We start from the raw sequence: 26,854 nt of genomic DNA on the forward strand, positions 1-26,854 counted from the left end.
GGCAGAAGCAACTTTGTAGCTCCCGGTAATCCTTGTTGCAGTTGTTGTACGCGTCTCGTTGTTGCCATTAATGCCCATCGCTGCCACAAAGCGAAGGGGCAGGAACGGGAAAAAATGCTATTATCTTTTAAAATTGTCTGCCAGGCAGGAGAGGAACAGCGTGCACAGGAGTAGAGTGAGCAGGAGCTGCAGGAAATATGGATTAAAACGTTGCCAGTGGCAGGCAGCCAGTGGCGGCGGCTGGTGGGTGAGGATTAGGAGGAGGAGGAGGCAGGAGGATCCTTGTGTGGCTGCCGCGTTAACTTGATTTTTTAAGTGCCTCTCCGTCCGCCCAGCCGATTACAGTTCTTCCACGGCTCCGTCTCCGTTGCGGGCTTCCCATTTTTCTCAATTTTTTGCATCGCTTTTCATTTCTGCTCATGCATACAAAATTAGTGTCGGGATAGGCACGGGGATTGTTGCTCGGAGAAGCGTTTATGGCTTACAGCGAGTTAATCGCGCTGTCATCGTCGGTCGTTTGTTGGACTTGCCGCAGTGGCAGTGGCAGCGACAATTGTGCGGCATTTGTGTAGCTCAATGTTCGGCGCACTTGAAGTAAGCGGCTTAGGATGCTGGCGTCGCGCTCGAATTCCCAGCGAATCTCCAGACATGAGACTTGAGACTTGTCCATGGACTTGTCGCAAATGAGTTGTGTACCATTGTGTACCACTTGCACCCCCGCCCAGCCTTCAGTGGCTTAAATATTTGTTATTTTTAGTCGTAGAATGCCGGGAAGGGTTCTTGCACTGCATTCCTTTGTAACATAAAGTTTAAATAAATGAAAACATTGTCTTTAAGCTACTCAAAAGACTCGAATCTACATGTGTATGTACACACAAATGTATATAATATGTACATATAGAGGAAAAAATACTACTTTTGAAAATATTACCGCTGTCTAATCGGCGGAATACCATCCTGCGAGTACTTACATATGTACATATATATGTATATATATATGTGCATACATACATATGTATAAATATCATTCTTCCTTATTTCCTGTTGAATTATGTTGATTTTTAATCAACTGCTTGGCTGCCTGCCTGCACGTTCCACGAAGTGGGTGTGGCAGGGTCATAAAAACTGATTTTAATGCTCTGCCAAACTATTGGGCAGCTCCACTACGCTCTTCGCTCCCACACTCCCACTCCCACTGCACAGGCCAACTCTCTTCAGTCTTTGTCTTTTACAACCTTTTGTCAGTCGTTAATTTTTATGTTTATAGCGCAAATTCTCGCCTTGCTGCACACACGCTCACTGAATTTTCAAAAACCGCAAAATGGCGCACCACTTCTTTTGAAGAGGGGTGAAGGGGGAACGACAGACGGACGGGAGGTGGGGGCACTTCGACGTCGTTCAAGGTAGTTAAAACAATAACAATTAGCTGCAAGCCAAGTCGTTGGCCACACGCAGAAATTAATTAGCGAACCAAAGCGATGCTCTTCGAGGTTACGTGGAGGCGGCAAAGTGAGGTTAGCTGGGTGCCAAATTGCGGTTCGAATTTGCTGAAGCAACATTTCAATAAGAACGAGAAACTCCACAAAATAAAGCCAAGTATATCGAAGAGGACCGATTAAACAACAGATAAAGTATACAACTATAGGGTCAAGATACGTAAATATATGTATGTGCATATAAAGGAAAGCTTACCTTATTTTCCTGCCAGACAAAGTGCAATAAGCGATTCCGCAAAAACATTAAACTTAAACTATATTTCAGATCTGCGTGAACTGCAATGGACAGCGGGAGGAATCTAATCAAACTAGTGAAAACTTTCGACCGGAAAAATGGCAACTGAAAGTTTGTCCGCCTCTTCGGGAAAACTTTTCGCAGACTCGCTCTCTCTTTTCATCTGACGGGCTGCCCTCTCTTCTCCGTGGAGAATAATTGCCAAACTGCAAAGCCAAAACTTAAACAAAAACGCAGACGCTAATGAAAACTCAATAAACTTTTGCCTGCCACTCGAATGCAACAATGAAAAGAGAGAAGGATTATGCCGCAAGGAGAGCGAAAGCAAGAAGTCGAATGCAATTTTAGCAGACAAGTCAAAACAAATTATGATTTATTGAATTTTAATTTAGTGCCAGTGCAGAAAATTTCCCATAAATATTTGAGGACGCCCAGAGCAGAGCCGAGCCGAGTCGAACCAGAATCTGAATCAGAATCAGGAGTTATGCTCATTGCCGCTTGGGTGGCGTGGAAGTGTTGGGCCGTTTGCAACCCTCAGAGAGTCCGGGCAGTCGACTGGAAGTACAGTTGCCGTTCAGCTTTTTAGCTCTGCGCGTGCCTGCCTCACGCACCATCAGGGACGCCCCGCGAAGCAGCGGGAGCAGGATAGAAGCAGCTGCCAGGATGAGAGCTGCAGATGAGATGAGGTCCTGGTGTGGGCATGCCAAATGTGCGTGTGTGGACTGGTGTATGCAAATTGCTGGCCACATGTCATTTCTGACCATTTCCGCTCGAGGGCCCGCGTTAGCTAAGCCAAAACACAACAACAATCACAAAAGCAACCCCTTGCGAGGGTTGCTTTCCCTTTGCGAACTTTTTTGCAACTTGTTTTTACCCACTGACCTTGAAAAAGGAATTTCAATTCAAACATGCAAATTCAGTGCCTCTGAGCAGCTGAAAAACCAACCTACAAAGCACCCCATGGGGTGGATCAGTATCAGGTTGCCCGTGTCCTCCTACCCACACGCTAACCCCCACCCATTTTGAAACCTCTGCGAAATTGTGCAAAATTGCATTATTTCAAAATGAGGAAAAACAACAAAGACAGAGAAAGAAAGAGAGAGAGAGAGCGAGAATTCGCTTGCTTATCGCCGAGTTGAGTCGCTTATCGCTCCACACGGAGCAGATCCATTAGTCAATCATCTGTCTGTTGATATGTAAACCTTGAACCTCTTACCTCTTACCCATTCGATTGCCTGACTAATCGAGCAATCCCCGAGGAAATTTGCCTCCTATGATTGCACAAATTGCTCGGGGAGCTATCGATTTCACGTGAAATCTTCCCTCAAGTCAACTCTTCCTTATGCAAATCGCTTTATTAGGCACAATCTGCTGTTGTTTTGATCAGCTAACTTTGGTGGGATGGGAGCCTTAAGGGAAGGGTGGCGACAGGGATGGAATTCACGTATTAAATATATAATGAAGAGTAAATAGAGAACGCCATTACCTTTGATTGATATAAATAGTATTATAACAATATGGATGATATGTTCGTTGCCAACTCTTAATTTTTGGAGCTTCTCCTGAAATGTATTTTCCGATAAAGATTTTTCCGATTAAATATTTTAACCAATTCGAATTTTTTGTTAAGGAAAAATGCCGAACAATATTGGTATGTCTGCCTTCGAACTGGAAATGTGGCCCAAACAATGGCTGGAGAAGACTTTTCATTAAAATTGCAGATGCTAAAGGAGTAGCCGCCGAGGGAGGGATGAGAAGACTGCGAGTGCGAGTGCAAGTAGGGGGAAGAGACGGCAAGGATTATTTATGGGGAGCCGGAAGCTGTCGGCGCAGCTGTCTTTCAGTGGCTGCAAATGGCATTGCAATAAAACGAAATTAAATTGCTATTTTGCATACATATTATGTGTGTCCCGCATGTCCAGGACACACTCAAACACATCCTGCACGCAGATGGTCTTCATATTCATATCCATGCTCATAGTTGTCTGGCAGCCGTATCCTTTAACAACATCTGGCCTCCGCAAATAGTTTGCAGCCTCGGTTGAGGACAACCTCAACCCTTTGTAATTGCTCGACGTGTTATTAAAATGCATAAATTAATAGACATTTTTGAGGGTAAAGACACCTTTTTATGACCTCGGCTTACACCATGTGGGGATTTCTTTGGAAACTGTCTGCGAGCTCCGTAATTTGTGAAGGCTTATGGCATAAACAATTACATTTACAGAAAAGTAGATCCTGGCCAAATACACCACAAATGACCGCAATTATGGAACCCTCCTTATGAGTCGACGGTCCGCCAGCATCTAACCGCAAATCAGGGCAATTAATATTAAGTGGATTATTATTTAATGACCAACGCACGCACTCGGAGACAATGCCCCGCCATGGACCACCACCAGAACCCACCATCCAGCTCAATCTCATTCGGTCCTAACTGTTATGATCCCAAATGGAGTTTTAGTTCCTCTTATGGCTGTCATATTCTAATTACATCAGAGCACGCAGTTATTACACGGATTCGGGCTGCGATTTGATGACTCCTGACCTCGGCCCACCCCCTCAAGTAGTTATTGCCGCAATGGACGTCATTAAAATGGCAAATTGACGTTCATTTCACGTGCTAGTGGACCATATCGGGATGTGATATGGCAGACAGAATCCTCATTGAATGGGCGTCGCTAATTGATAAATTGCCCTGATGCGTGGCTCGGCTCCATAGGGCAAATGGAATGAGCCCCAATATGTACTTATGTATGTCCCTGAATATACAAGTATTTTCACAACAGCAGAAATAGGAGATAAGGAAACTGCGATGCAGATTCAGGCACGGAGAACCCAGAGAACTCTGACAGCAGCCTTACATAACTTGGTGACACCCTATCATTATCATCGTCATCAGCGTAGTCGTCAGAGGCAGAGTCCCTTTCCGGTTTAGTCAGCAGTCTGGCAATATGGCGATCCGGCCCCTGCACTGGACCCCAACCGAGCAGGCCAAGTCGTGTGCAGCCGACGATGATACGTTGGAAAAACGAGAATTCTCCTCAAGACATGACGTGGATTCCCGCAAACAATCAAATGGACAGTGGCCCCAACCTACCTGTCGCTGATAAGATAATCAAGTTCCTTTAAGCTTGTTCGATTCTGTGAGAGACTATTTTCTAATCTGTATGATTGTCCACTGGCTGTTATCGATCTAAGTTTTCAAACGCTCGTACTCCATATGGAGATAGCTAATAAGAAATTGTTCATACAAGATCCCCAATGATTTTTGCAGTTTTGAGGAAAGCCGTCAATAAAACTGTTGTTTGATAAGTACATACATATGTATGTACATGTACTCTATAAAAATCTACTCCACGACTGCTTCATGAGTTTCATTCTAAGCCATGTCTATCATAATGTGTATGCATAAATACATCACACGTTACCCATTGCATAGTATTTATCAATTATATGATCCATTGAAGTACATATGTACATACATACAAATTATGTTTTGTTCGGTGATCTTAGCGAGTACAAAAACTACACAAAGTGGTTCCTCCATTGTCCGGGGTACACACAAAGGCGTATCCAAAGTACAACCCCAGCTGTGTTTCTATCAGCATTCGAGGGAATACAAACCACCAAGTGCGGCAGCTGTCAGAGCAGATCCAAGATCCGACACGCCCCACAATGATGGCAAACAGATCCAGCTTTATCATCATGCACAATGCTGACTTAGCGACCGAATAATCTGCTTTCCAAGTTGATATTGTATTTTGAGTTGTTTTTATTTGTTCACTGTGTAGTATATATGCTAAAGATACATTTGGGCGAACTTCGCCAACTTATTTATGATAACATTATCACAATCATGGTGTGAATTTGAATGGAGGAAACCCAAGGCGAACCTTGGGCCCTGGACGAGGCCGGTGTAAATAATTATATTTTCTACTTCTGATAATGCTGCTGTTTCTGCTGCTGCTGTGCACTGCGATTTATTGTTGATAGAACGGGGGACACAAATCAATTTAAAGGTGGTTGAAAGGCATCGCAGTGCGGAATTTAGTAGGGAAGATGAGTGTAGATTGTGTCGAGCGGGAACGCTTCTTACTGCTTCTGCAGATACTCGTCGAACAGATAGATGGACAGAGATGGGTCCGGCACCTTCATCAGCTTGGCGAGATCGTTGGCGTAGCCAGAGAGCTTGCGCACGGACTCGGCCTGCTTGCCGAGGTACTCCTCCTCAATGTAGTGGGCCATCTCGGGGTCGCGCTCGGTGGCGTGAATGGCACGGGTGTGGATGTGAGTGGCTCCGGTGGCCAGTTGCTTCTCGTTATCGAGGGCCAGGGCCAGGGAGTGCAGCTCATCAACCTCCAGAGTGGGACGCTTGGTGCTGACGGAGGCGGCAGACTCGTGGCGGCTGTTGAAGTCCACGATGCCACCACGTTTGGTGATCTGCTTGATCAGAGCAATGCTGTCCTCAAAGGAGCGGTCCGAGAGTCCCTGGTAGAGCTTCTGGAAGCCGGGGCGGTTCTTCTGGTAAGAATTGAAGTGGGTGGCCAAGAGCAGGTACTCGTAGGACTTGGTCAACTGGGAGTTAATGTAGGCCTGGACCTCGGGCTCGACGTGCTCGATACCAGCGAAGCGGGCATTACAAATGGAGTTGGCTGCATCGAAAGAGGGGGAAGGAAACAAAAAGTTAAATTAAGATTTGTCTCATTGCGGAAGTATCAGAAGGGGTAAGGGGGTTGTAAGGTTAATCTTACTTTCGCCTGTGAAAAAGCCCGTGAGCGCTTGTTTATTTTGTATAAAATTCAAAGGCAAGAGAAACAACACACAATCACATAAGTTAGGTTCTCTTCACATACACTCTCTCTTTCACGCGCTCTCTTGTTACTCACCAGAAAAGGTCGACGAAGAGCAGGCGGTAACCACGCTGTTGTGGCAATACTCTTCCTCTGCCTGGGCCAGAGCGCCGAGGCTGGCAATCAAAGCGAATGCAACGAGCAGTTTCATCTTTGTTCAATTACTAAAATCAGAGAATTGATGGAGTTATAGGAATTAGTTTCACAATGTCAATACAAATTTCAAATCTAAATCGGATAGAAATATCTCAGGCGACTGAGATGTTCTTTCTAGGTTCCGTTTTTGCGTCGTAATTTCAAGAATTTTCCATGCACCTCTCTCTCGCTCTTTTACAACGAAACCACCACCACCATCACCAGCAATAACAGTTTTGCTTCGAATTTCGGATTTTAGATCAGGTTAAAGTTGCGGCTCTCGGAACTCAGAACTCATTAAGTAAACTAATTGACCAAACTCACTTTAGATTGTCGCAATGAATTTAAATTCAATTTTCAGCTGCTTTTTAGGTTCTTATGGGTGCTGCTTGGTGGAACTCGAAACGCGAACTGCTGTTTATAGCGTCGCGTTTGCCTCGTTTCTATGCGGTCGATACTGCTGCTGAGAGCGTGCGCCAGTGTGCCAGTGTGAGTGTCTGTATGGGTATTTGTTGTTTTGCACTCGCCGTTGTTTCGCCTCTCTTCACGATGGGATTTCGTTGTCAGTCAATTGTGGTTCAGTTCAGGCAATATGGCCGCTCTGCTGTTGTTGGTGTTGTTTTTTCCATGTGACTCACAAGCGAAGTGTTAGTCAGGGTTGTCAGCGTGTGCAAGCTGAATTGTTCCAAGGGGCATAGATCTTTATCAGTTAATAGGGACCGATTTGTATAAAAGATTTTTTAAACATATGATCAAATATGTCTGAAAGATCTCCACGTAACATAAATGTGTTTTATTATCTTTGGGAAATGCTTTGAATGACAGCTGTCACTTGTTGCCGCGTTGCCATTGCTGATACTGATCGAAAGTATTGATTGATCCCGCGACAAGTCGCAAGAATTATATTGTCAGTCAGTGTCGATATGGGAAAAATCCATGCGCCTGGCAACCCATGACGTGTTCCACTGCACTCTCTCACACACAACCAAAACAAAAACAAAGAACAGCTGACGCTGAGTCAAGACGCCATATTGCATTTGTCGGCCTGGAGTGGGCAATCTGGATAGGAAATTCGCACATTGAGGACGTGTGTATTAAATTAAGTACCCGTATTATCAAGAATATTCAATTATCAGTGTATTACAAATAGCCGCCGCAACAAAGCAGCGACGACATGTTGAATAGATAAGAGTGCACACTCTCCCAAACACACACACACTCGCACAACGAACGAGAAAGAGCGTCAGCCGGAGCGCTTAAAAGTGTTTTGTGCGCCACAGGCATTCACAGTTCGCATTCAGCACTCACGTTCCCTATAACCAAAGCATAAGCATTACCGCAACAAAATCGTCGCCGAGCAGATTATTCTGTCACGTCAAGAAGGTACTGGAAAGTAAAGCCCCATTTAGTCGAAAACCGAGCAGGCGTCGCCTTCTATACCAGTGTGTGTAAAGGCACTTTGACGGACAGCAGCCCAATAATCAGTTTCAAATTTCGATAAAGTCTAGTGCGGTGAGCCTATTTAACATTGGCAACCTTCTCGAGACGCTTCATTCTCATTCTCGTGCATCTACCACATACAACGTTTACTAAACGTGACAATTTGTTCTGTGATTTCGTGTAAAGACTTTCCTGAACCCAATTCCGAAGAACAAAGATGGTGAAATTAATTGTGAGCCTTCTGGTGCTGGCCGTGGTGGCCCAACAGGCGTACGGAGATTTTAAATGTGAGTATTCTGTGTTTGTTTAAACAAAAGCGAAAAGAAACAGTGGAAAAATAATAAAATTAGACGCAATAACACCAAAAGGCCTCGGCAAGAGAGCGAGTCAGGTCGCCAGAGAGCGGGAGAGCATGCGCGCTAAGAGAGTCGCTCTTTGGTTGTTTCTGTTCGCTCTTACGCTCATCAAAACAAGAAATTTCACAAGTTTCTTATTTGTTTGTAAAATTAATTCCGGCAAATGCTTCCGTTCCGCTTCTGGAGAAAGGGAAACCAGTTTATGGATTTGATCAAATTTTAAAATCGATTTCCATACTACGCGAATTTTGCTTTCATTTCGTCGACTAACGGGTCAAGCCCAGCTGTATTTTGCACACGACCGCCTGTCGCCAGCTTAGAGCTGTGCGAGGGAGATAGCAGACTTTTGCACACGGCTCCACACCAAAACAAATTCCGTTGCTATGGCGGCGAGTGTTGCGCACGTTCCCAAGCTAGAGAAACGCCAAAGAGAGGGTATTGGCTGTGAGAGTGCGAGAACAGCCAAATGCAGTTTGCACACGTTCTCCTTGTTCTAGAATAGTTTATGCAATGCCAATACCGGTCCTCCTCCCCCCGCAGCCATAAACAATAAAGAAAGCAAAAGTGTCGTGAAAGAGCCAGCGAGCGACGGGAAGAAGCAAAAGCAGAATAATGACCAAGGTCAAGATCAAATAGAGAACGATCAGTGCAGTGCCCGGTGCAAAGGTCTTTAGTGAATTAAGCATAAGAAACGTTAGCCCATGACGATACCTGACGTAATTATTTGGTTTACAGGCTCGCTGGAGGTGCCCGAGATCCCCAAGGGCTGGATGGACTTGAAGGACGGCTGTCTCAACGGCATGCGCCACCAGATTCAGGAGGAGATCAACGCCTCCTACCAGTACCTGGCCATGGGCGCCTACTTCGCCCGCGACTCCGTCAACCGCCCCGGCTTCGCTGAGACCTTCTTCAAGTCTGCCAAGGAGGAGCGCGAGCATGGCTCCAAGCTGATCGAGTACCTGTCCATGCGTGGCCAGCTCACCGACAACGTCAGCAACCTCATCGACGTCCCGGTTAGTATCCTGTTAAGGGGTATATCCAGGGACTGTTGTGAAACTTATTTTCCTTATTCCTTTTCCAGATCGTAGCCAAGCAGGAGTGGAAGGATGGTGCCGCCGCCCTTGAGGATGCCCTAGAACTGGAGACCAAGGTCACCCGCTCCATCCGCAAGTTAATCCAGACCTGTGAGGGCAAGCCCTACAACCACTACCACCTGGTGGACTATCTCACTGGCGTGTACCTGGAGGAACAGCTCCACGGACAGCGCGAGCTGGCCGGCAAGCTAACCACCCTCAAGAAGATGATGTCAACTCACGGCGAGCTGGGAGAGTTCCTCTTCGACAAGAACTTGTAAAGTGGTTCTCCCGTTACCGTTCTGGATCACCCACACCGCCGACGCCGTGGATAAGGTGTCCAGTCACTCTTCAAAATTATCAGCCAGAAAATCAACTCCATCTAGTGTTCTGTTATCTATTTCGTTATCACCCGAGCTGAAACCCTTCCCCGAAATTCCGCCATTAAATCACAAATTAAAGCTTCAGTTTTCGTTCTCTTTGATTGGCACAAAATTCTCCCAATAAATTACCCGTTTCCTTCTGGCTCGCCACCGATCCACGGGGCACAGCAAAAATCTACGAGTTATGTTCTTATCATCCCGCTCCCCGCGCTATCTCATGCAAGAGCAGAGAGTATTATCAGTTTCATGAGTTGTGATTTACGCTATCCAGGGAAGGGTCTAAAGCTTTGGAGGGAGTTCCGCATTATGCAATTGCAGAGATTTCGCTAGATGTAAGTGACACGCGAAGGGAGGGATCATTTTATATAAGCCATCATGCACAACTCATACAATACAATACATTAAATATGCATATATCTCTATATTTTTCTGTCAATTAGACCAGCAAATTAGAAAATAAAAAAACAACAAATAAATAAATTTCAACTTTATTTCTAACTACCTACTTGTTGTTACATGGGAAATGTATTAGTGGTCGACATGGCCATGATGCTACAGAAGAATCGTGCAAGAAAAAGGACATTCTTTCCCAGAATCATGAGGATCACCATTCAATTCGAAGGCGGAGCTTTCCCAACAGTCTCCTTTGACAGTTTCCTAGCAGTATTGAAATTAAATTATAGTGATTGTACTAATTTGTATGACCATTCAAGCAAATTAATTAAATAGTTGGAAAATCAGATGAAATAACCCACAGATACTCTTGGAGCACATTTACGTTGGCCAGGCTCTTCCTAAACCAAGCTTCATATGAAAATTGTAGACGATTAACCCTTTTGTGTCCCCTGACAATGCACTTGATGAGCCGTGTCTGGGATCACGTCCCGCCTGTCCATCAGGGGCTGGCCAATGGCTAATGGTCTACTGGCATCGCGTATTCCGTTTGATAAACGTCTTCGTTCCCTCTCCCTGTCCAATATTGACCCTTTCATGTACTTCTCCATCCCCATATCCCATCTGGCTTAATCCGATTTGAAAACACAAAATGCCAACCATAAAGAGCAAAGTGAGTCGAGCGAGACGGAACCTGAGATAGAGATTGAGATGGACGGGGACAAGTACAAGGAATAATTCATAAGTCACTTGTAAAAATGTCGTTCCTGGCCTCACTCCACCCCAATCCTGTTTCCCCACAGTTCTTCCCTGAGGGGAGGGTATACTACCGGGGCTAATGTGTGTTCGACTTCACCCTTTCGAGGCCGTTGTCGATTTCAGTGATTGACAGGACATGGCATGCATTGAATTATGATAAATTGTGGCAACTGTCAAAAGGCGGTGATGATGGTTCCCTGTATGTCATATTCCTGGAAGCGGGATGACTAGCAGGCGAGCATGACCATAGTGGACGGTTTGCTGGGTCGCATTTTAAACAATTTTATAAGCTAATATTTGAACAGATGTCCTGACCCGAATCGGGTTTAAAATTGCATCACTCCGACAATGGGCCGCAAATTTTTTGATAAGCGGCGCAAATATTTGGCGCAATTCGTCTGATTGACCAGAACTGGGGAAGAGGGAGTAAGGGAAGAGCCTGAACGGAATACAAATTGACCATGACCACTGGGCCACTATCAATCTTGTCTAACGGAAGAAAACTTTTCTTCATGGCTCTGGCCTGACTGGCCGATGATTTTTATTGCATTTTTTGGCTATTTTTTCATACGGGGTGAGAATGGAGCGGGAACCAACCAATCTTGTTGTGAAATATTCCGGTCAGAGACGTGCGAGTGATTTATCCTGAATCCGAATAGCATTCCGATAAAAGTTTCTCCACGCTTATCTCGCTGACATTCGTTGCTTGCTAGTTGACAAATTTGAAACGGCCGACAGTCCATCCCCAGGACAATGGGCATGAATTGTGCTATGTAAATGGGAAACGGAAAACGAATGCAGTCGGAATTCCCTCTCCCAATTCTCTGTCTGAAGTCTGTTTATATTAGGATCCCGAACCGCAGTGAATGGCCCCGAACCGGTTTTGGCTTGAAGTGGTAATCGCGAGCTCCGGAGGACATTCGCCGCCTGCCGCTAAAAGATGATTTATTTCCGGGCAGTTCCTTTGTCTCACACTCGTCTGCTCTGCTCTGCACTTTCTCAGCTTTCTCCGGCTTCCTGTTTACTGTTCCCAACATAAATCTCTGTACGACCATTGAGCAATGACAGGCGTTACCTCCTGCTAACCCTAACGAACCGGTTGGAACAAAGGGAGATAGACGAGTCAAGAGAGATCAACTACCTCCGATCGAAGCACAAACATTTTTGCTTTATAAGTAAGGTAAGCTCTAGTCGAATAAAGTAATCTAGATAATAATATATTTCATAAAGATTAATCTAAATTAGTTTAAGCACATTCGTTGCACAAACGAGAAGGGACGTGTGAGACGCTTCTTACGCGTCACAACTTTTATACCCGGCACTCAGTACTACATCTGCAACTTAGCGGTTATTTGTCAAATTTTACATTTTTTCTTCATCTGTCATCTACATCAACAACACTACTCACGCCAACACGCTCCTTTAGCTCGCCACCCTCCCCTAGAAACACACACTGCAGAGTCAGGGCAGAGTCGCGGCAGAGGCAGCGGCAGAGACGTGTCAGGGGCAGAGGCCAATACTTGGCGACTGAAAAATGAGTTGCGGTTTCCTGGCCGAAAACAGGAAAATTTTCAGACAAAGTACCAGGCGAACAGAAGTCAGCAGAAGGTTACTGGTTTCCATGTTTTTTCACTGTGTCAAAATCTGGATGCTATGAAACCGCAATTCATTTTTCAGTCGCCAAGTAACTAAAATGATTTGGCGAGGTTTTCGCCCTTTTGCGGGGGCGGAAGGGGGCGGGGCTCATTTTTGAAATACACTGGTTGCAGTGTGAGCATACAGCAGTCTGGTGCCAAAATTTGGTGGCTCTAGCCCTTATAGTCTCTGAGAACTAGCCGACAAACAAGACGGACAGACGGACGGACGGACAGACAGACATGGCTCAATCGACTCGGCTATTGATGCTGATCAAGAATATATATACTTTATGGGGTCGGAAACGTTTCCTTCTGTGCGTTACATACAACCGTTATCCGCACAAATACAATATACCCTATTTACTCTTCGAGTACCGGGTACAAAAAAAAAGTTTAAATATACTTGGGCAGATATTTACATACATATGTGTATTATTAAGAAAAGTGTACAACTTCTTGCTCGACATTTCGCCAGCTACCTCCAAGTCGTTTTCTGCACTCTCGCTCTCAATGGAGATGTCCTCCAAGTAAGTATGCATCACGCAAATGATTAAAATTCAACAAGCATCGACTAGGAAAGAGGAAGGAGGATAGGGATTGGTATTGTCGCCCTGGCATTCCAGACTCCCGAACCCAGCTCCAGCTCAAAGCGTTATTGAAATGTCTTAGCAGCTGTCCAAACATGCCCCGCCCGTCCTCCAGTTCTCAGAAGTCCATGTAGAGCCGAGTAGAGCATGAGCATGAGGAGCGAGCCAGGGATTTTGCTGATTTAGCATATTGACTTGGCTGGTTCCTGGATCCCTGCCTGGGTCTCTGGCTCCCTGGCTGGCAAGGAGCAAACTTATACAAGATTTATGTGGTCGACGCACGCCAGGCGACAGCCGAGATAAAAAGGATTCGTATAACTCACGCCCAGCCAGGACATCGAGGCAGTGGTTTGGGAACAGGCAGGGGAAAGAAATGGAGCGGGTAGTGCAATAAATTGGATTTGCATATTAGCACACTACCAGTGGACCACTGAGAGTGGGATGCGATGCTCAGGAGATGTCTGCACCCTTGGCCGCTCGGGGAATTCTGGGCGAGAACGGGGTGACCACTGACCTCGCATTTTGGCCGGGGGCGGCCATTAGGCAGAGGATCTTAAGTACGAAATCTTGCTTAAATTGGAAATAAATCATTAAAAATATGTCCGTGTGTGCGTCCTCTGAGCTCTGAGCTATTTGCAGAAAGGGTTTGCAACAATTTCCAGAATCTGTGGCATTCACATGTGGGGATGGTTATTGTTATGTTGTGGGGGTGCATGTAATTCCCTTTGATTTATAAAGATAACGACGTTGTGTCGTGTTTAATTTTCAGGAGATAAAACTGTCTCCCCACTCGTTGATATTTCCATAACCCCGGTTGCAGAATCAAGTCCGAGTGGTCAGGCCAGTAAATGACGTATGTATGTGGCATGCAGCAAACTTTTCTAATTATGCATACCCAGACATATTGCTTTTGATATAGTTCTTTGTCTCTCTTATGTTTTATCTGGGGGTTTGGGGGTGGGTGACATTTTTTAAGTGACCGCTTTCATTGACACAAGAGAGCAGCAAAAGTTTGTGCCACAAACTTTGCCTTGACATAAGACATGAGACGGAGATAAGGATAAAGTCCTGTCCCGTCCGGCGCGGCACTTTTGCTTTCCTCTGTTGTGTTTATTGTCAGTCCGTCCAGCTCGCTTTTCTTACAGTTCAATGGCCACAAGTATCAACTATGAATTTCCCCAGAGGGTCATTCCGTGGTGAACTTATGGACCCAGCTTAGGTCTCGCGCCATTCTCAGGTTCAGCTGCAGGTTGAGGTCTAGCACTGGAAGCGCCAGTCGGGAGGCCAGTCAAATAAAAAGCTGATTTGCATGCTCCTTTGCTGCCCGGACAGGGGCATTAAAACTAAAGGGCAGTGTCAGCATCGGGAGCAGGGCAAGGAGAGGAGGAAGTATCCTCAACGTGTGAGGTTAAATAGATTTCATGTTTGCCTCTTTGGTGGATGGGGCAGATGGGTGGGGTCTTGTCTGTCTGCCTGTCGCACAGTTATGCCGCAGACATGGCTTGCTTTTGATTTAAGCGCATTGTTTGCGTTAAATATTTGCCATGCCGGCCACGCAGGCAACTGCAGACGAGCCACGTTTCACGTTCCACGTTCCGAGCTGTAGCTGGAGCCGGAGCCAGGACACAGCTGCGGCCAAGAGCTGCAAAGGCAAGTGGAGCCCGACTCCCAGTCTGCCACACTGCTGGCAGCGTGACACGATGGCCCCTTTTGGGAACTTGCAATTGAGGTTAGTAAAATGAGTACATCGTATTGTCTCCAACATACATTACATACATTGACGTGCATCTTAAAATAGGACAACCTTAGGAAATGTGTAAGGAACCGGCTAGCTAATCCGTGAGTTCTTTTTCTTAATCTCGTGAGGCGTCCATTTAGCACGAGCCCATCTCTCTCTCGTCTGCCGGCTAAGAAGCGAGCAATCCTCGCGTCTTGTTTGATTTCCGCTCCTTGACTGGCTGGGCACACAACCTTCGGCATCCTGGTTTCCTTGGAGCCTTCCGCCCATCGCTCCTGCGGCCAAACAGCTTAAGCTTCACACGCAGACACGTCTGCAGTCAAGTGGGACCAGAGGATGGGGCTAGCAGAGTTCCCATGAAGTGCATTAGTTGCAATTGAATTTGTACATTGTGCAGTCGCCGTGGCTTCGCTGGCGGTGGGAGTCCTTTCAAGAGCAATTTTGTTGTGAAATTGGATTCCATATTGTTCGCTGTCCTCGTAGTGGAGCACAGCTGTGGTTTCCAGCACCCACTCCTTCTATGAGGGGTAAAAGTTAATTAGAAACCCAGTCAGGTGCTTGGTGGCTGCTTCAGAGACGCTAATTGAACGGCCGCAGCTGGCAGCTTTGGCTGGACTTGAGCCCCGATTATCGGATAAGGAAATCAACTCGAACTCGAACTCATCCCATGCCATACCCTGAGGGGCAAACCAATTGGCAGTGAGTGATTTAGCCCCCAAGGGTCTACTTATCGAATGGCATCCATCAGCTATAGTTCACCCCTTTCTCTGAAAGTTCCAGTTTCCCCACCCCACCAATCCAACAATCCCACAACACATTGAAAGTAGTTTGGATTAGGTTTTTGATGGTTATAAGCGACAATGGTCGCACTTTATTGAAAGATTCTTTTTATTCTTCGAGAGTTTGCTCGGTCGACCGGCTTCACCGCTTATACAAAATATACTCGTGTATTTTACTCGTAGATATATAGATTTAGAAGTGTAATCGATTCGTAAGGTAGTAAATGTTACATATTCCATATATTATTTGTATATGTAGTATTATTAGTGTTATTTTTAATAGAGACAAATGCGCTTATCATGAATGATTTACGAGTATGTATGAATGTGTTAAGTACTAAAGTGGGATAAATGCATGTAAGTTTTTTTTTTATATATATTTAGTATGTATTATGTGTGCTTATTCCATTCTTTTTAAATTTTTTTAATGATTTTTTAATGATTCAATGCCAATGATTAGTGTGAATGATTGGTGTGTATGATGAGTGTGGTTGATGAGTGTTAAAATGAGTGTTTGTTCGTGTGTGTGTGTGTGTGTGTGTGTGAGTCTGTGTATTAGCTTTGAGAGACGCTGCGGCAGGGGATATTGTAAATGTATTTTACCGATATTCGATCTACGAAGCTTCTACTGGGTGCTCCTCCGAATAACCATTATTTCATGTATGTATATACATATGTACTTACATATGTATGTGTGTATGTATGTAGCTTATTTCACTTTGGACTTGGGCGTGTGGGTTTTTTTCTGAAGCAAAGTCGGGTGGAAACTATAGATCGAACAGCTTCATTTTTCGTTAAAAGATCCTCTCACAATAAAAACAATTTGTACTTTCGAAAAGGGGGGAGGGGCGCTTACTGCTTACTGCTTACTGCATACTGCTGCTATCTCTTTTGTTATGTGTGCTTCTTCATGTGATTCGCTACGGTTTGGATAGGGATTTCTCTTCGTCTCTTTCAACTCTTTCGCTTTGTCTTGCTTTGTTACATAAGTGTAGGATGCAGGAGTGCTGAGGTTCATGTTTTTGTATCTTTTAATGTTGCTTTGTAATTTCTCTTCGCTCTCAATCGCTTTCTCTATCGCTTCAGCTTTCGCTTTCTCTTTTGTAAATTTGCTTTAGTTTTAACAAGGAAATCAAAGGATGTTCTTTTTTTGATTAGTAGGAAATACCATAAATATTCATAATTACTTTCAACGCAAAAACCTAAAATGGAGGAGTGTCGCACATGGCGGGGCCGGCCAGAAGGTAGGAAATATTCGTAACTATCATTTCCCATATCCTCGTGTTGGGTTCTGTCCAGGCCCCGTCCTGTGGAGTTCACATTTGTCTATTTAGCAAGTATTTTATTTATTTTTGGTTACTTTTCGTTATATATGTATGTTGTATGTATTTGTTTTGTTAGGTTTACAATGCTTTTTTTTGTATTTTGTTTTTGTTCAGGTCCAAAATCAAATTTGACTAATTCAAGGAATTAAAGTTTCATTGCATCTAAATAAGGTAGAGTGTACTTTGTTTAATATTATTATCTTATTATTTGCATAAATTTCCTTTTCAATAATAGAAACGAAACAAAAAACTTAAACAAAATTCCACTATGACTGCCCTTCCGTTCTGCAATTTCTTCTCTTCTACTCCTCTCCTTTCTCACGCCTTCTGACTTCCGTTTCCGTGCAGTGAATGAGAAAGAGACAGAATGTTTGTTTAACTTAACAAAAGAAAAATCATACACAAAATCCACGGCACGCTACACTCTGTGCCCGTGCCCAGCATTCTGCCTGTGGTCCTGGCCGAGGGATGGGGGATCCGCGGGTCGGGGCAGGACAGGGTCCACGCCTTTACCTGAGCAGCAGAAATTCTTCTATGTGAGTAGGCGTGACCATACCCTGGACCCTCCTCTGGATCCCAAAAGCCATTCCTCAAGTCCTCCCCACAGGATAAGGGATGCACGATTCGTTTTTTCAACGTGTGTCGATGTGAGTAAGAGTGTGAGTGAGTTAATGTGAGTGTGAGTGAGTGTGTATGTGTGGGTATATGAAGTACTTATGTATAACGAAACATACAAGGTTCAATAATGACGACGCTTCTCAAATAGAGTATTAAATAGTACAATGAAAACTTCATATACAATAAATGCCATATATAATAGATATTCGATACTCGATTTACGATACTCGTAGTGTTTTATAATGCAATAATACGTTTAAAAGATACATATACATAGATGTATACATATACAATATACATATCCATATACTAGATAAAGTCCCTACATATGTATTTTTGTATGTTTGTATGTATGTATAATACTCCATTCTGCTTTCGGATCTGAGCTTGGGTTAGTTCTAGGAGTTGGTAGCGTTGTGTGGGAGTGGCAGCTTTGATATTTGGCAGCGTTTTTTGGTCTATATGTGTATGTATTTATATATTTTAGAGGGCAGTACTCGCGATTCCCAGATATCGTACAATATTTTAGTTGGGAAACGTTAAATGATAGCTTTACTTGTCCTTGCCTTTGTCATTTTATTTGTATTTTTTGTATTTAGTTTTAGTTGAGATTGCATGCATTTTGATGTATGTATTTATTTAGGTATTACTTGGTATTTGTTGCTTTTGTATAATAAATTGCTCTTGAATTTTACTATTAAAATTTCTCATAACTCGCCACTTCTTTCCTTTGTTTTTTTGGAGTGTATAAATGATCTTTATAATATTTTCGTTAGCTTGGGTTTTCTTTTCTTCATTTAACATTTAGTATATGTATATTTGTAAGAATTAAACTAGAAAAATTCTAATCTGAGGTAATTATTCCATTAATTTGTATTCGTGTGTGTGTTAGAGAAAGTGAGTATATCGTATGACCCCCTCTGCCGAACGTCGAAGAGGGGGGATTGTTGGGAAGCGTGCTTAGCCTGGAGCTTACAGATCTACTTATGTATGCCGGGGGGTCCTTAGGGGACCCGAAGCGATCTAATTAGCGAATGATTAACTTGGTTTTCCTCGAAGCAGCCACAAAGTTGATTCTGATTCTTAATTTTGATCTGCTCTGCGAGCAACATAGTGTGGTTTATGATTAAGGTAAAGGTTAAGCTTAAAGAAATCTCGAATCTCGAATGATGAATTGTGTAAATTTTGTCACAGGTATGAGTTTTTGTGGTGCATGATTGTTTCATAGCAGATGTGATGCATACTCAGTTACAGTGTTGGTGTGAACTAAACCTAGGTTAAGCTTACGGCAGTACAATATCCAAAATAGATCGATCGATCGATGCGATGCGATTCCTTTGCAAATTTTACAAATTTCAAGCCAAAATATACCACATATAATTTTTCATTCTTTGATTTCAGATCCTTTTAATTTAAAATTCATTTCTCATGCTGTCACAGTTGGTGTTCCAAATCCGAATCTAAAATACACGTACAATATATAATCTCTTAAATGTCTTTCGAACTTAAGTGCTAAACCAATGCTCACAGATGTCGAGTCTTCCTTTGCTTTGCTCTGCTTTTCCATCAATTTCAAATTCAATTTCAATTTTATCAATTATCAATTAAATATCACATTTCGGGGAGCTCTTTTCAAGGAAATCAAGTGGATAGTTGGATCCAAAACGCAAATAAAAGTGCTTATCTGTTTTTTATGCAAAATGATTGTTTCCTGATGTCAACCAAAGTTAAATGCCAATTCATGCTAAAAACTACTTTTGTGGCTGTCTTTAGAGAGGGTTCGCGTTCTTTCGAATCGAGTTCGCTTAGCCTAAATGAGTGCGATTGTGAGAATGGATTCACTCGATTCGAAACGATTTCAATATTTGGTGTTTTCTCTTACGCGTGGCTTAAGTCTAGGATGAAATGCGATGATAAGTATGCTAGGGTCCTGAGACTGTGGCAGTGTGTGTGTGTGTGAGAGAGTGGTGTGTGTGTGTGTCTGATGTTTGATGACTGACGTGACATGACATGACATGACGTGACATGAAGTGATTGACCATTTGAATGCTGTACAATAGTTAAAAATACATATTCCAATTTACACTGAAAGTTTCTTATTCTCTCATTGCTTCTTCTATTTCATCATTCCCTTCTCTTTCCCTATCGATTTATGTTTTTGGTTTTGCATCTGAGGTATTATCGGGTGCTAAAGAGCCACACTCCGCTACAAACGTTTCAACAATGAGGTAGAAAGTTCTGTTTGCTTTTGTTGCTTCGTAGTTAGTCTCTTTTTTTGCTGGAAGTCCTTGAATTCTTGATTAGTTCAAATACCTGAATTGCTTGGATGTTCTATATAGTACTTATTTATTCTTCTTTTTACTCCTGCTACAGATCACAATACCAACTGACTCTCGCTCTCTATCGCGAGAGGAGGACAGTCGGCATTCTATACGTTATGGAGATTATACTTCAGATTTCAGTCAGTCAGTCTTTGGAAATGCTTCTCTGGATACTCGAAGTCGATTTCGATTCGGTTTGCACATCACAATTCTTTATCAACACACACACGCACAGGATCAGTATAGTTCAGCTGTCTTGTGGGCCATCAGTCCTACAGTTATCCCTACACCTATCGCTTTCGCTATCTCTATCGTTATGTAACTTAAGACTACGCTATTCTAGTTGCTAAACTACGTAATATATGATCCTACAGAGAACAAAACACAACATCGAGGATTAAAACGAACGGGCACTGCTAAAACCTAAGTACAACACATAGACACGACTTGGACTTGAGACAGACTCGTAGACTTAGGGACTTATAGCGAAATAAATGGCAACGATTGTTCGACAATTCATACTTCGACAGCACGAGTGCACTTCAAATAAGATATATGTATACGGGTAGCCTAGTGCTACCATAAGCCTAAGCTTAACTGCTAAATCAAATAACTTTTTAGAGAGGGACTGAGGAAATCGGGTAATGGGGCGAGTTCGGGCTTCCGCGGCTGGGGGATGCCTGTGTGGAGCCTTCGCTCGTATTGCTTGCTCAACACTCCAGTTTGCTTCCGCAGTTTGTTGCCGCCGTAAAGCCTATGCTAATTATATGGTACTCGTATCATGGGCTGGCCTTGCTCCGATGATGACCTGATCAACCGACTGTTGGTCCACTTAACCAGCGGTTCTTGCGTGTTCCATATCGGTTCTGCTCGCTATCTGCTTATGCTACATACTCTAAGGATAATTCCAATACAATATCAATACAATACCAATGTCATATGGTCAAAATGTAAACCAAATTCGTTTCTAGCAAAACCTGTGGCGCCTACGAAGTTCAAGGGCCAAACAAAAATGTTTTGGGTTCGATTGAAGATCATATATGTTTCTTCTTGACCGCTACCAAACGAGCGGATATACACAAAACTTAAACGCTAAACAAGTGCAGCCCATTGGGATTAAGATAAAGCCTATACAATTAAGGAGTAAAGCCTCACGCAAACTAAATCAGGGGGAACTAAATTGGATGGGATTCTGGATGGGGATGATGTAGGGGTAGGGTCTCTCACGATCAATGCTCAGGTAACTCAAAGACATCGACAATTAGAAATTACGAAGAATTGATTTAAGGATTTGTACTTTGGCATGAAATCTTCAACTTAACGAGAACAAACGTGAACAAAAATTCGACTACAACATTTGACTTCCATTCCTCTTTTGCGCTTTAACTCAAAATTCAACTAAGAAATTGATTTAGTGCATTGGGTTAGATGGGGAAAGGATTTCTATTTAGGAATAGGGGTCACAGGTAACTCAGTAAGCAAGTTTGCTAAAGAACAACGGAAAACGAGAACAAATACAGAACTGGGGACTGTGGGATTGGGACAAAACTGTTGCACACTGAGGCAATGCAACCGGGCTCTAAGCTATATGTTTAAGCTGCGATTAACATGTTCCTACGTCGTACATACATATGTTACGTACTATATATATAAGTAGGTGGTGGTTGTGACTATAGATGTGACTAACTGAGGTAGCTGCTAAACTAAATTGCAATCGGGGGAAACTGGCAGATCGGATCGGATCGGGGACCAAATTCACGCTCTTTCATCAAGGTTTCCTGCCCAATGCTAAGCAATACATTTCGGTAAAGGTTCTTTAAGCGATTTCTCCTTACTTTATTCCTTATACGAGTGTGTTTGTAGGTTTATCATCAATGCAGTTGGAACCAAAAATCAAATCAAAATGTAATGAAACGAACAGAAATTATTAAAAATATTTCATTTAATCATTTGAAAATTCAACAAAAATGCAATATTAATTGTAGTAATAATAATAATAGCAGAAGGAAGTATAATTTGTTTCCTTTTATTTTATTTATTTTTTTATTGAAATATAGTTAAATTTATTTAGGTTTCCTTTCATGTAGAAATGAATGGAGCTCGAATAATCATATTAAAAATCAACTAAAATATTCAACTAAATATCATTAAAAGTAGACATTCAAGAGATGAATTGCCAAAATGTATGAAGGGTAAGGACGAGCAAAAAGGGATGGGATAGGGAGTACAACACTGGGCGAGGGGTGGATTCCTTCATAGGATCGTGTATAACATAAAAAGGTACAAAGTATTAATATATTACACATTACGAATTATGCATAAACAAAAGTGAGCTAAGTGTATATTTAATTAAACAAAAAATTACATTTGTGGGGAGCTAGAAAATCATACTATAATTTTGGAGGGTTCGGGGATACACTGGGATATGGGATAGGAATTGAGATGGGGATATGGGGATGGTATGTGGAAATATTTGCTGCGCTGCTTCGCCATTGCCTTGCATTGCGGTGGAAAGTGCCTAAACTTTTACCAATTTGTACATTGCGTCATCAGATGATCTGCGAGAGCTCTGAGGGAGCTTTCAAGAATTGGTTTTTAAGAATTTCGGTCAAAGTTTAAACATTTTTCTGCGATCGGATACACAAGATCATCAAAGATGCAATTCACAAAAGCTAGTGTTGGAAAGCGCTCAAATATTCCATTCGTTTAACATAAGAAAATGGTTTTGGGTAGGTTTTTTGAAAAGTATTCTTGAGTAAAAATTAAAAACTAAACAAAAACTGCTTTTAATTGTTTATAAAATTGATTATTTGCTTTAGGTAGATACTATATATATCGTTTTTCCTGTGTGTTTTTTATAATTGTTTAATATGCATTTGGAAAACATTTTATATTTGTTATTAATTATTTATTATTGATTTTTGCTAAGGAGGTAATATAAATTACATTTTAATGTGTTTTATTCTCTCTCTTACCATTTTATCGACTTACTCCGCCTATCTGCCTGCCGATAGGCCTTCTCCTACTATTTTGTGATTACTTTAGGAGCTACTTGAGTTAGCTATGATTTACTGCTATTTCTGTTAGGTAGAGCAAGGTGCCTTGGAAGTCTGACTATCATACTCTGTTTAGTGGGGATTGGGTCGGATCTCAATCGAATTCGATCGTTCTCTCATTTTGTGTGTGTGTGTTTACTCTTTGTTTTTAATTTTTCCTGGTGGCTGAGGTGGGCATAAGTTTTGTTGTGGCTCGCCTGCTCTCCAGCGAGTTTCCATCTTGCACATTTAACTAAAACAAACATAGAATCAAACTAAAACACGGGCTGACTTACGTGGTAGTTGGTGGTGCGGAGTGCTGCCGCCCTGACCTGACCTAGCCTGACCTGACCAAACCTGACCAGATTGAGGCAGGACTGGCCATGGACTTGGCTTGCGTAGAACTTATTACCAATAATGTGTAGTAGTATAGGGCTAAAGGTTACTCCAATTAAATATATATATATATATAACTATGCAAAAGTTAAGGTGTTTCTCTATGTAACTGTGTGTCATGTTTGTGTGTGTTTGTGGGGTGTTTGTGCCTATAAATAACGTCACTCTCCTCTCCTCTTATTCATTTCTTTCTCCATGTCATATATGTTAGAATTAAAACCTTAGATTTAGACGAAAATTATATATCTATAACTGTGCCAAACGTATAGTATATATAATCCTCTCAAGTAAATGCCAAAAAGTGTGTCGTTTGTCGTTAGGTTCTATCAATTTAGGTTTAGTTAGAGCTTTAGGTTTAGGTATTAGGTATAAGGTATTAGGTATAGGTATATAAGGTATAGGGTGAGTACTTATCAACTTAACGGTAATGCTATATAAGTATGCCAACGAAGGTTTCCCCGTTATAGATATATAAACAAAAATTTACTATTACTCAGCTGTCCCTTAATTCTTTCTGAAAAATTGCTGGTAAATTATATAACTTGTATTATTTGGTATATAAAATGGCGGCAATGCTAAATGCCCAAAGGAGGCGATACATTTCAGAGTATGAAAGGGGCAGCACATGCAACTTCTAAACCAAGGGGGCCGGTCGTCGCATCCGTCCCCAAAATTGGGATAATATTTCAAGCAAACCCTCACCAAAAGTCACCAATATGTATAAAAATGTATAGTGGATAGTAAGAAGGAGTAGAGTGGGTCGGAAAAGGTGGGAGGGAGGTCATTCACAGTTATTTGAACAAGGGGTTTAAATTCTCTTGGAAAATTCCATGCAATGCATTGACAAACACAGAAATCGAGTGAGGCTATCAGCTCTTCACAGCTATGTGTCTTCGTCACATAGTCTCACAGAAAGATCTTTAAACGAGACCCGAGTACTATCACACTGATTTTTTGGGATGAATTTTAAATTATTCTTACAAATTTGTTCCTCTCGAACAGATATTCACAATAAGCATTGGGGGGTTAGGCGTGGGATTCACAGTTTGGCTGTTTTCATGGAGGCATTTTTGGTTCGGGGTGGGGTTTAGACATTTTCTTAAAATGTTTGTTCTCAACGGTGTTTCACAGGGGCTGAAGAAGGGGTTTTGGGCGTGGCCTAGTCACATTTTTGGTTTGGGGTCTTAGAATTTTTCATACAAAGCTATTTTCTGTCAAACAGTCCAGTCCCAGTGAAGTGGGCAACACAACCGAGGTTTGGACCCCCCAGTTTTTTGCAGAGATTCTGCGGATGTAGAACTCTTTGGGAGGACCCGACACTCTTCTCACAGATTATTTGACGAAACTTAGGAGAATAACCTTATCGTTAGGGTTCGTATCGAACATTGGGGGTGTGGGAGCGGGATAATTTAACACAGTTTCTGGCGATTCTTTTTTAGGTTTAGGCTGCCCAAACATTCTTTCACAGTGGGGTTATATCAAGACGGGGTTTTTCTTTTAATTTGATTAAAATTTCACAGGATTGAGAAGGGAAATTGAAGAAAATGATCTTAAAGGAAAGGAGTTTGGAGGAGTCAATTTTAATTTGAAGTAAGAGGGATTTTACTTTTAATTCGATTAAAATGTAATAGGTTCGAGAAGGGAGAAGTTCGGTAGGGTTCGCAGGAAAATCTAACACAGTATTTGCTGATCTTTTTATGGATTTAGGCTGCCTAAATACTTTAGTCACAGATCGGTTATACTTATCAAAGGGGTTTTACTTTTATTTCGGTTAAAATTTCACAGGTTCGAGAGGAATAAATTTAATTCGATATGTTGGGAGGTTTAGGGAATAATATAACACAGCTTCTGATCTGTTTTTAGTTTTTAGATTGACTTAAAACTCTCTCACAGGAATTGTATTACATTTGACTTTTTCATTTAATTGGATTAAAACTTCACAGGATTGACAAGGGATATTCAAAGATATGAATGGTTGGGACAATGTTTATGGGAGGGACAATATTTAGAGTTTAAGTTTCCTTAAACATTCCTTCACAGTTGGGGGTTATATCAAAAGGGGGTTTTACTTTCAATTCGATTAAAATTTCACAGGCTCGAGAAGGGAACGTAGAATATAGAGTGTAGAGGAGTTGGATTGGTGATTGGTGACTTTTCCGGGCACGAAATAAACACAAAACAGGAAACATTGAACCGCTCTATAAATTGTTGGATGTTTGCATACCATTTTAAATTTAGAAAAAATCGATCTTAAACCTACTATATCTATCGATGGTGAGTGCCTGCATGGGTGCTTGTGTGTGAGCACCCATGGTCAGGGTTGTCACCCTACTTTTAGAGATCCATCACATACGGCTGCTCTGCTAGTTACGAAAAAAAGAAGAAACCCTAAACATATACATGCATACACGAAGATAATACAATATATCCTACGCTTAAACTTAACTAATTAAATGATCACGCTGCGCCGAAATTTGTTTTTCTTTTCCAAATTTTTTTTGGGGATCAGGAAGAACTTACAAATTAAAGAGGAAGTGAGAGAGAGTGGGTTTGGGCGTGAATTAGGGTTCGACTGCTTGAAATATGTACCTGCAGAGGGAGTGGAGGGATTCTGTTGCATGCGCTGCCCTGCTGCTATTTTTGAGTGAGTGGGGGAGTGGGTGGGTGATTTTAACTGGGTCTAACTGAATTGTTTAATGGAGAGAGATACTTATTCGTTTGGAGGTTCGGCTTTCGTTTTGCTTACTAAAACTAGGAATAATTACCAATCGCTTAGGTAAAGATGTGCAACTTATCGATAATGTTGTTTTTTAAATTTACTTTTTGTAATATTATGTTTCATAAATTGTAGCAAATGTTTCGCGTTCTTCTTATCCGTAGCCTTCTTTCTATACTCCTTCAACGTCTACTCTTCTACGTTATTCTGGTTTTCCTTCTCTTTTGTTATTGAGCAGCACAGCATATCTCGTGATTTGTTAAAACAATTTAATGCCTTGCCTTCAATTTTCGCTAAATAAAACTGTCCTTCGTCGTGATGTAATTGTTTTCTTTTCTCCTTTGCTCTTCCGCTTTTCTTTCTCTTTCCCCTTTTTTTTTTTGTGTTTACTTTTCGCTTTTTGTTGTTTTTTTTTTTGGTAATATGTATAAACATTTTCTTTTATGTAAAATAAAACTAAAAATTGCTTTTGTATAGGTGTGTAAACAAAAAGATATAAAAAAAACTCAACAAAAATAACAAAAAATTGTTTTTAGCTTGCATTGTTTTTTCTCAGTGTAAGAGTGATTGTGTGTGTAT

General features: G+C 42.2%; 2 protein-coding genes across 5 annotated transcripts; one reads left to right on the forward strand and one right to left on the reverse strand.

The window, feature by feature from the left end:
• Window positions 1-5,676: 5,676 nt before the first annotated feature.
• On the reverse strand, window positions 5,677-7,197 carry LOC117899558 (ferritin heavy chain). Of its 4 annotated transcripts, none has more exons than XM_034809649.1 (4): window positions 7,044-7,197; window positions 6,621-6,748; window positions 6,486-6,491; window positions 5,677-6,386 (listed from the first exon to the last, which is right to left on the reverse strand). In XM_034809649.1, the coding sequence occupies exons 2-4, from the start codon at window positions 6,733-6,735 to the stop codon at window positions 5,827-5,829; spliced, it is 681 nt and encodes a 226-aa protein (XP_034665540.1). In that variant the 5' UTR covers window positions 6,736-6,748; window positions 7,044-7,197; the 3' UTR covers window positions 5,677-5,826. The 4 variants fall into 4 exon arrangements, with proteins under 4 accessions (XP_034665540.1, XP_034665538.1, XP_034665539.1 ...); XM_034809647.1 differs by having other exon boundaries at window positions 6,486-6,512; XM_034809648.1 differs by lacking the exon at window positions 7,044-7,197 and adding an exon at window positions 6,900-6,916 and having other exon boundaries at window positions 6,486-6,512.
• Window positions 7,198-7,996: 799 nt separating this feature from the next.
• LOC117899559 (ferritin subunit) lies at window positions 7,997-10,313 on the forward strand. The gene is made up of 3 exons (XM_034809651.1): window positions 7,997-8,446; window positions 9,251-9,528; window positions 9,597-10,313. The coding sequence occupies exons 1-3, from the start codon at window positions 8,377-8,379 to the stop codon at window positions 9,867-9,869; spliced, it is 621 nt and encodes a 206-aa protein (XP_034665542.1). The 5' UTR covers window positions 7,997-8,376; the 3' UTR covers window positions 9,870-10,313.
• The last annotated feature ends 16,541 nt before the right edge of the window (window positions 10,314-26,854 follow it).

The sequence above is a fragment of the Drosophila subobscura genome, chromosome O (genome assembly GCF_008121235.1).
Source record: "Drosophila subobscura isolate 14011-0131.10 chromosome O, UCBerk_Dsub_1.0, whole genome shotgun sequence".
Lineage (NCBI taxonomy): Eukaryota > Metazoa > Arthropoda > Insecta > Diptera > Drosophilidae > Drosophila > Drosophila subobscura.